Source organism: Glycine soja, chromosome 14, assembly GCF_004193775.1.
Source record: "Glycine soja cultivar W05 chromosome 14, ASM419377v2, whole genome shotgun sequence".
NCBI lineage: Eukaryota > Viridiplantae > Streptophyta > Magnoliopsida > Fabales > Fabaceae > Glycine > Glycine soja.
In genome coordinates, this window is record NC_041015.1 from 2352620 (window position 1) to 2363768 (window position 11149).

Sequence of the window (11149 nt, forward strand, 5' to 3'; positions counted from 1 at the left end):
TCACCCAACCAATGCTTTACTTGGGCATGTTAGCATTTGTTAGTTCATGATACAATGCCATATAAACAACGTTTTATAAATGCCAAAAAAAAATGTGCAAAATGAATTTTTTTAGGAGTACATTAACTGAAATTGAATTAAGTAGTTAGCCTTATTAAATTGAAATTTTTCGTCCATAAATAATTCTTATAGTGCCTGAAAACATATCAATAGTTGTCTGTTAATTCAATTAATCAAAGAACCTAACCTCGCAAAATTGAGAACTGACTTCTTAATTTAAGTTGATACTAAACTTGAAAAATCTTTAAAACCGAATCTGTCATTTTTAGTTTTAATTTTAAATTGAAAATATCTCCAAACCAACCCTATTATAAAATAAGACTTATGCTGGACACAATATCTTCTTGTTAATTATCTTTTTTTTCTATCTTTTTGTTAATTATCCCAACATTTCATTAAAAAATAAATGCACTTAACACCTCAAAAATATAAAAATATTTAACATTTTCTTCATTAAATAAATAATCAGTCAATGATCGAATTTTCAGAATTTCAAAAAACATTTTATTTATTAAAAACTACTAGAAGAAAAAATAAATTATACACTAACATAAAGTATATTCATCATCATTATTTTGATGAACTTTTATTCAAAAAACATACTAATAATGACTTATAATTTTTTTATAGATATGAATAATAAGTAATAATCAGAAATTTATAATATAACTCATACATCTTATTTTAGTAAGTTAATTAAATCCTGATAACTGACTTAGTTTTATACATCAGCCTTAAACACAAACTAAAAACATGGGATTGGAAGGCAAGTACCCAAGACAATAAATGATATAGATTTAATTAAAAAAATCTATTCCATTTGACACGTAATAATTGAAATGATTGATGAGAGCGATTGAATACTGAGTTAGCTACGAGTTGGAGTGGAACTATTTTTCTTTATCATTTTATATTTATTTAAAATATAAAAAAAGGAAGAAGAATTGAAAAAGTGTATAAAAGACGCGGGGTGCCAACCATATTTCTTCCTATCATCTTCCTCCTTAGCCTCACCTCTCCCATTCCCAATCCCAATCCCAATCCCAATCCAAACATGTTAGGGTTTTCAGTGTTCAAATTTCCCCTTCCCATTTCTTCAATTAACATAACTCATGCAGCATGATTCCGCCACCTTCAACTCCAAATTTCTTTACAAACGCACTCACCAACCAACCGATCGCATTTCTTCCCTTCGCCAAACTCTCGCCTATTCGCCCTTCCTCGGTACTTCATTTCGTTCCTTTTTGTCTCGAGTGCTGCTAAAGCTTAAACGATTCGTTTTTTTTTTTTTTTTAGTTCGTGAAGAGATTTTACTCTCTGAAGTTTGGTGTAATTTTTTTGTTTGTTTGTTTGTTTGTTGCTGTCGCTGAACTTACGCCAATGAGTTCTCTGTGTGGGAGAAGTACAAATAGTTGGTGCTTTGAAGATCCCGCAAGGATTTCAAATCCCACTTGATCAAGTCAAGTGGTTGCAATTATATGAACTTGGTTGGGTGCTGGTTTGGTGTGGAAATTAGAACCCTATTTGAATTGCATTTGGTGAACTTCAATTCTTAAATAATTTTAGATTTCCCCCCCTTTTTTTATTTTTGACTGTCTTTTGTCAGCTTCACATTAATTTTAGTAGTAACTAATTTGATTTTCTGCAGTTGTAACTGGTTAGGCTTGATATTAATGAATAAATTTTTTATTACTCATATTTATGTCTAAAGCGAATTGTTATATCATTTTTCTCTTACCCTCTCCGGATTGATAATTTATTTCCTGTAAGTATTAATAATTGAATTTAGCATATGTTGGTTTGGTTGGTGGATCTGCGGTAATGATGTTAGTTGTTATTATCATTGCTGGATAGCGACATTTGGAAATTGGAATCGACCTTTGGGTGAAACTTGGGTATGTATGTGCACAGGATATGAAGCATTTCTTGTCTTGTTGATTGATTTCAGAGGTTTTGGATGGAGTAAAGAGGAAGAGTGTTATGGCAATTCGATTTGTATGCAAACAAACTTTTTGGTGTCTTTGTTGGATGCTGAATGTTTGAATTTTCTGTTGGATGTTCTTACCTTTTTAGAGTTGATTTGGCATAAGATTGCTTTGAATGAGAGATATTAGCATAGTTTTATTTAATTTTGGATGTGGACTATCCTTTTCTGCAAGGAGGATACCCTATCCTTCAAATTCCTCATATTTCTTCTTTCCTTATATATGAACATTCTGGCTTCTCCATAAGAAAGTTTTGATTAATTATCTGATGTCCTTGTCTCTTTGGCACACAATAGACTTAATATGTTAAGTCTCTTTCCCTCAATTAATGTAACTTCTTTGATAATTATTGTTATCCTTAACTCATAAGTCATTCTCATAGAGAAACCAAATTAGGATTCATCTTTGGCTTTTAGTTTTTGAACATCTTGTCTTCAAACTTGTATTTATTCATATTACAGGAGACAAGTGTAAAGGCAGAAAGGTTGTAAAATCTTCAAAGGATTTCTCAATCAAGGGGTGGTGTTGCAATGTTAGCTTCTAAAGAAATGATGAAATTCAAATCTTACCAGAACCGGGCTAATTTGTTTGTGAAGGAATATTTGTTAGCAGACCCTCTGATTCCATATACTTCTATTATTGGTGGTATTTTTGCTTGCAAGATGGTATGTTGTATTAAATTTTATCCTCATTCTATTTTCTAAAGTATTTCACCTGACTTAAGAGCTTTTAAGATTACTGCTATTTATTATTTTTATTCTACATTTATCTCTAAATATTTACTGTTTTTCCAGGTCTATGATCTTACTCAGCTATTTAGCACTGTTCACTTTAAGAGCTATTCCAGCCTCACTAGAATCCAACGTGTTGAGTGGAATAATCGGTGAGTGGATGTTTTTATTTGGTGGAATGTTTCTTAATTTGTTTCTGACAAGATAATATGTTTACATTTTTTTCCTATTATTTGTGCAGTTCTATGTCAACAATTCATGCTATTTTCATAACAACTATGTCGTTGTACTTGGTGTTTTGCTCAAATCTATATTCTGACAACCAATCGTCCGAACTTATTACATTTCGAAGCTCTTCATCATCTACCTTTGCTCTGGGGGTAAGAATGAAGTGGACTCTTTTCAATTTGTTTCCCTTTTTTCTTCCTCTTTGTGATTTGTAGATTTTGGTGGGCTTTTCATGTTTTGACATTTTTATGATGGAGATATTGTAAGTTGAGTCTGAATCCCTAGATATACTGGAAGTTAAATTTGGAGAACACCCATGCCTTGTTATGAAGGCAAGACAGACCTAGATGAAATCATAGGCTGCTAGGGTTAAAGAAAAATAATATTTTAAGAAAATTGTTGATGAGTAAGTATATACGATAAGCAAGTAGGTAATGTTAACTTCCATGAAGTAGAGAATTGTCTTTTTGTAGTTCATGAAGTGATAATGGAATCCAGCATGGAGATTTAAGGTGTTAAGAATGTTTCTTAGAAGAAGCCACTACTAGGAAGGTTTTTTGTATAATGATCAATGCAAACACCCAAGACTTGATCAGTAGGATACTAGTGATGAAATGCTATTTTCCTTCAGCTGCATTTAACTTGCTGCTTGATTTTCGTAATTTGTTTTTTCTTCTGAAAGATTTGCTGAAGAAAGAAAAGCAAGATAAATAGATTCCCATATGTTTTACATTGTCCACCTTTTTTTAACTTTAAAGCATTCTGCAATTGCACTTCAGACCTGCATACTTCATAGAGTAATGTAATCTATTTGATAATTAAAATACATAAATGACAATTTTTTATTAGCATGAACCATATGTTGATCCAGAATGTGTAATTAATGCAATTGGCATAATGGTTGGATCCTAGATTGAATAAGTTAGACTGAAATGTTATCAATTTATCATCATTTCTTTATGTGTATGTAGCCATATCTGAGCATGTTAACAAATAATATTGACATAATATATTGACTAAATCACTCTTCTCATTTTTCTTAGTATCTACATCTTCTGCTAATTTCCTTTTCATAATTCTTCTATATGTTGCTAGTCATGATTTACATCAAATTTGGACTTGCTACTCCCTTGATTTTCCTGATACATCCAATGATAACAAAAAGTATATATCTTACGTTTATAGATCATCATATTATGAGCTGCAACACATTTTTGTTTTTATCTGGTCATGAAATTTGTATTATATTTTAGTTTTTAATGTGACAGGTGTCTGTCGGTTACTTCATTGCTGACCTTGGGATGATATTTTGGTTTTTTCCTTCTCTTGGTGGATATGAGTATGTAAGGATCATATCTTTTGACTTGCATAGTTTAAACCAATCTAACCTTGATCATCTGAACTCTCTTATTCAATTTTAAGATATTCCACTTGATTATGGCAAGAGTTTGGTTTCCTTCCTTTTTCACCCTATTTGGTTGTAAATATGAATTTAACATGACTTCATATTAACATTGATTCAGGTGATTCATCATTTGCTTTCTTTAGTAGCAGTAGCATTTTCAATGCTGAGCGGGGAGGGTCAGCTATACACATACATGGTCCTGATCTCTGAGACAACAACTCCTGGGATCAACTTGAGATGGTAATCTTGCACCTAAATATGCACTCTATATGTCATGTTATTTATTTACTAATGCACATACTGTGTTTGTGAAGGTATCTTGATGCAGCTGGAATGAAGAAGTCAAAAGCTTATCTCATCAATGGGGTTGTGATATTCATTGCTTGGCTGGTGGGTCAAGTCATTGCAGTTTGAAATATATTGTCACTCATTTATTGTGTTATTTGTGGAATCATTGTGAATTGCATATCATGTTTAAGTATATAGAAATCTCATCCGTGCCATCTTGGGCATGCTAACTGAAATGGTCTTTCTGCAGGTTGCCAGAATACTTTTGTTCGTTTACATGTTTTACCATGTCTACCTGCACTTTGACCAGGTAATAACTACTGACTGAATTTAAGAATTGTCTGGTATGTGGTGCTTTGCAGCAAGCAGATCTTAATATTGAATTTTTGGCCTTTTAAGATGGCTAATAATGTTTTGTTGCCCATCTGTTGGATGTATTTGTTGCCAACAAGATCACTTTTTGAACTTGCATGTATGTGTGTTTGGGTGCATGGATCAGCGATTCCCTTGGTTTGGTTGTGTTCAAATTGTGAAGAAATTTTTAAAATTGTGGGTCCCACACCTTTTCTATAATTTAAATATTTCTTCTCAATTCTCTTCCCTTTCCTTCCATTCCACACAACCAAACTCATCCTTAGTGTGGTATAGTCTGTGTCCATTTATGCTTGTATATACTTACATACCATTACCTCTACATAATAAGACTGAATTGGTAGAACTTTTTCCAATAAATTTACAATTTGACTCCTTGTTTGCTAAGCCAAATGTTGTCATAGTAGATCCATCATGTCAACTACTTAGTCATGAAATGTTCATCCCAGAAGATTGTTAAAAATACACCTATATGTGATAGGGATAGGGAGTGGTTTATTGTGAGGTATGAGAGTTGTGAATAATGACTGTTGCATTTTACGTGCATAATCAAGGGGAATGTGTAATGTCTTCATTTTTGTAATAAATGTTTTAGACTTTAGTCTTGTATGGGAATCTTAAAAATGGTTTATTTCTTTCTAATTTCTGGTCAAGCAAAGTCTACTTTATAAAGCTTAGGACCTCACGTCATTGTTCAATTATTCATTCAACAGATTGAGCAGATGCACGCGTTTGGACAAGTGTTAGTTATTGTTGTGCCACTGGCACTATCAGTTATGAACTTGATTTGGTTTTCAAAAATTATCAAAGGGTTGAGGAAGACGTTGGCGAAGAGGCAGTGAAAATTCTGCTTAGTGATGTTATTTTAGAAAACTGATATACAGGTCAATGATGTGTAGTGAAAGATGTAACAGAACAGAAACAATTGAAAGTGTTTGGATCCCCTGTGGATTCGAACTTGTACAAAGATGTTCATTCTGCCTTTTTTCTTCTATTAATGTACATTTATTAGTTTAATTTTAATATATTGTTCGATGCAAAGTATTTCGTTCCATTTGTTTGGCAGGAGAAATTATTATATGATTCGGGAATTTGTGGTCAATCTTCATGTGATAGATATATAACAAGATCATGGACACCACGGTATTTAATTTCTGGTTTGCCGAGGAAATCCAGTATTATATGTGGTAGCAACTAGCAAGTGTACCATGCAATGACGGATAATAAATATCCAAATAAGTACACTTGGCCTCTTTCTCCCTCTTAAGGAAAAAAATTTAATCCTAATCAATCGACTTTATCTTTATCGAGAAAGATTACTTTTTTTAGGTGAGTGAAATTTAGCCTATAGGGGACGAATGGATAACTATAATATCTAGCATAATTTGGATTTAGGAGCAGGAAGACGTTCGATTGTTTTTCTACGGAGCAATAATTTTATTTCTTTTTTTGTAAAATGAAGTTTACACCTTATTTTTTGAAATGTATCTTGATATATGAAATTTTATTTTAAGGAATGGCTTTCGGAGTTAATACACCTGATTTAAACAATTATTTTCAATTATGAATTACATACTTTATACGTTTTATTTTATATCTTCATGGATCAGTTATTTTTCACTAAAAAATTGCTTTTAATTTGAAAAGAAATTACTTATATAAATTTTTAGTATGTTTGTCAAAGTTTTTCTATTCAAAAAATTATAATCAATAAAATATATTTTATATTTTTTTTAAAAAAATGTTAGATAAGATTTTAAAAATAAACTACTTTATACAGAATTTTAAAATTACTATTTATTTTTTAAGTTTCAACATACGGGCCTTATTGTTTAGATAGTTATTATTATAACGTTGTGACTTGCATAGTTTACTTTTATATTATAAATTAAAATGCACAATTTAAAAAGTAAAATTCTTATTTTCTTCACTTTTCAATTTTTTTAAAATATTTGTTCCTTTCGATCCTTTTAATGTGTATTTCACTTATTATCTCTATAATTAGTCAAAAAAATTTCTCCATTATCTTAAACTTTCTTTCTTTTATTTTTATTTGCATACTTAATTTTTTAACTATTTATCATTTTCAATCTATTTTCTTTTATTTTCATTCCTAAACTTATTTTTTTTTAGAAATTATGAATAATGAAATATAATTTTATATTTTAAGTTCAATTTAAATCATTTATTGTAAATTTAAAATATAATTTATATATTAAAAAATATTTATTTAGTATGAATTTTGATTATTATCTTGTACCATTCACACACTGAAATTACTAGTTAAATGTGATGGGTTGAATCATGTTATAAATGTATGGTTAAACAATTTAACATTGATTCAATGGAGACAAAGGTCAAACAGTATGCAATTCAAAGGATCGTTATACCCTCTCTTTTTTTCCTGCACGTGTCCAACATATATACAAGCTAGAATATTTTTGAAATGTTAGACATAGAAATAACCACTTTGCCTTTCAACTGGTTTCATTAGTATGGGAGGTATCATCAAAGATCACTCTGATAATTAACCGAGTTTTTGGTTGCTATGTCTCTACAAAGATATAAGATCAAATTTGGGTTGAAAAGAGGCTACAAAGACCATGTGTAGGCTTTTAAAATTTCTGATATTTTATAAAATAAAAATAACATTATCATGTGTACGTGGGTTATTGTAGCTAGATCGATCGATGGAAGTTTATCTTGATTCTATTTAGGAAATTATTGAACAAGAGAATACAACGTTCCACTTTATCAACTAATCTAACCCCATAGCACAACAAAAAAGAAGATCCTTTGCCTGTGGAATTGGTTGTTCTATAGCTAGCCAATAATAAGCTCGGAGTTATAATTGATGGTACGTGATTATATTCATCACATGACCTTCAATGAAAGCATACAATTAATTTAGAGAGCTGGATAATTAGTTAAAAGAAATTATAATTAAAATTGCAAACGGAGACTTTATTGATAAGGTATAAAGGTAAAGGAGTTGCTACAATTGATACTTGGTCAAAGTATCATTAATTTCGAATGTACTGTGTTGTCTAGGATTGAAATTGACCACAATCTGCGTGTGATAACTCCTAGAAAAGAATTATGCTGTTTTCTTTAAGAATAAGACATGCGTGAATGGTGATTCATATGATCATGATGGTGCTGAGTTTTTTTTAGATGCATAATGTGATTGAATCTGAAAAGATGCATAATTAAATTGATATTTTCATTAAACATATATGCAAGTGATCAATCATAAGAAGAAAGTTTCTCCAACTCAACTTGATCAATCATCATCATTAGATTTTAATTTCCATTAATTAATAAGCATGGTTTAAATTCTTGTATCATTATTGTTACAGAAAAAGAAAGAGAACCTTTTATTACGCCTAACAAGCCTAACACTGTAATAAAGAATACAATAATTAACTAACTACTAATTGTAAGTCCTTGCCTAAAAAGCTAACATGTAATTAAAACTAGTGTTACGCACGTGTAAGTAAATAAAAAGAATTAATACACATATTCAGATTGTTAGGTCTAAGTTTATGTAATTGTTTGCAAAAGACGGCGTAGAACTAGAATCAACGGAATGATTAGCAGCTGCAGTGGATGACGAAAAACGCATTATCTCTTTGCTATTCTCACGTTGAATAATGGACATTAGAGGCGTGCTAAAGGAGAAAGATAGATCAGCAAAATTTTCTTCTTCATTTGACACATCATCACTAAGCAAGAGTGCACTTGACTGTGGTTCCTGCAAGGTTCCAGAATATATATTTTGAACAAAAAATATATCTGAGAATAATCATATGTAATGAACATTTATATTCTTCTGGATTTTTTTTGTTTTAATAAAAATGTTAAATTTAATACGCTGTATTCAAATTCGTTTATTTAATCAAGAATATAGAATGTAATTAGTTAGATCATGCAATATTTGTATACAAAACGTATTTTCCACTTTGATATGTTAAATTTAAAACGCTGTATTCAACATTTACTTTCTTATGTCTGAAATAAACTTACAAAAAAGCATTTTGTTGGGAAAAAAAACATATAAATTAAAGTTAGTCTTTATTTTCTACCTTAATTGGGACTAAAATTTTATGTGCCAAGCAAAAATCATTCCACCTGGCCTATCTAACAATTTGAAGTAAGCCAAGTTTTTAATTTGAAATTTTGTATGTGCAACGCATGGAATATAAACTACATGGACATTTTCTTCTTTCCGAGAGCACGTATGCTAAAAAAAGGTGTAGTTTAATTATAAAACCATTAATAATAGAAGTCTAATTAATACAGAAATAGACTTGTGAGGAAGTGTTTATGTGTGCGGGAATGTTTAATATTCAACTTTTAATACCGATAAAAAAAAGTTTAAAGTATGTATATTTTTGCAGAGATATTTCAACGACTAGAAGCATCTATTCAATTACTAAATCGTCATCAAGACAAGAACATAGTTTTTAATTTGAAACACTGCGTTTGATGCTTTTACAACATAAGATGATCAATGAAAAGTCGCAAAAAAATTGGGGAGACGCCAAGTGATATCAATATTAGTTTAAAATAGTACCTGGTTTAGATCATAATCAGTTTCTTCTCGCTTCAGAATCCTGTTTACATATTTTCATAGTCATAAAGCAGTTCTTATATATATATATATATATATATATATATATATATATATATATAATCTTAAAAGTTGTTCCCAGCTTCCTATCGATTTGATGAGCATATTTAAAGGGTATGCAAAAGGTAAGTTAAATAAAAATGTGATAAAATAACTGATTCATAAAGTGATAATAGTAAAATGTAGTACTCATGATGAGTTGATTCATATCGAAGCCATGTAACATATTCAAATGACATTTTTTTGTAATGGCTGAAGTTAAAAAAAAAAATAGTATATATAGAACACCATGCCATTTTTTTTCAAAGTCTAATCAATTTTACCTATGATATAATATATATATATATATATATCTTTAGAAATGAACCAAACCTAATTCATTTCCAAAAGCTAGTTAGGAAGGATCATTTGCTTAAGTTTTATGAGAACTATATTAACCACTTTTTTAGTTACTGTGAGATATCTAACTATAGTTCCCTCATGCCTAAAACAATTATTATAACGTAACCGGTATATATATAACAAAAGAAAAGGAATTAATAAAATTTGAATAGTACCAGACCATATACATAATCATTAACGAAGCTTGTTGAAATAGATAGTGATCCAACCATGAGACTTGAAAACCATATTAGACAAAAAATTTGAAAAGCTAGTTCAGAACAAGAAAATTGTCCAAATCCTACAAAAAATATTTTGACTATATCCATAGCTAATCAAAGACATCTTAACAGAAAATCCTTTGAAAAATCAGTAATGGGTTACCTTTCGGTTGGAGAAATGGAGCATATTTTGAAATCTTCCAGCAACTGACCCACTGGTGCAATAATGGCATGTCCTTTCCTGTTTCTGTACATCTAACAAAACCCAAAATTTCTCTTGGATCGATGTAGGAAAACTCAATCATGAATTATATATATTAATTCAAAAATTAATTAATAGAAGAAAGGAAATAAATAATATATATATATATATATAAACACATAAATAACATTAATTATAATTCTCCAACAGTAGTCTTGTGTTTGATCTCAATATTTGGGTACAAAAAAAATATTCTTAAAACAGATTTCTGCTTTAATTTCTGACTTTACTCAGGATCTAGCTAATTTCTCGCTTCTAAAATAATTAACAAGATACTGTATAGAAACCACAAAATATGAGTAGCCAGTCTAATGGCTCTGAGCTGATCTCTAGATAACAAAATTAATTTGAGAGCTGTATAGAGCTGCATATTTGGCTGCTTTGATATTGTTACCCAATGAAACAAAAGTCTTCTTTTACTATAATTTACAAGAGACATACGGGAATTAATGAGAAGAGAGGAATTCATTCTTTTTCTTTAAATCTTCCCTCTTCGTGGAGCATGTGTACCTAATTCTTGGTTAATTAAACGATGCACAAATTATTATAAATTTTTTACTGTTTTTAATTTATACGAATAAAA

General features: G+C 30.1%; 2 protein-coding genes across 2 annotated transcripts; one reads left to right on the forward strand and one right to left on the reverse strand.

Moving 5' to 3' along the window:
* Nucleotides 1-1034: 1034 nt before the first annotated feature.
* LOC114383241 (transmembrane protein 56-B-like) lies at nt 1035-6123 on the forward strand. The gene is made up of 9 exons (XM_028342867.1): nt 1035-1284; nt 2507-2710; nt 2840-2928; nt 3018-3156; nt 4273-4347; nt 4528-4649; nt 4724-4799; nt 4948-5007; nt 5783-6123. Exons 2-9 carry the CDS (start codon nt 2576-2578, stop codon nt 5909-5911), a joined length of 825 nt encoding a protein of 274 aa, XP_028198668.1. The 5' UTR covers nt 1035-1284; nt 2507-2575; the 3' UTR covers nt 5912-6123.
* Nucleotides 6124-8419: 2296 nt separating this feature from the next.
* On the reverse strand, nt 8420-10605 carry LOC114383567. The gene is made up of 3 exons (XM_028343262.1): nt 10468-10605; nt 9646-9685; nt 8420-8823 (listed from the first exon to the last, which is right to left on the reverse strand). Exons 1-3 carry the CDS (start codon nt 10557-10559, stop codon nt 8593-8595), a joined length of 363 nt encoding a protein of 120 aa, XP_028199063.1. The 5' UTR covers nt 10560-10605; the 3' UTR covers nt 8420-8592.
* Nucleotides 10606-11149: the final 544 nt, after the last annotated feature.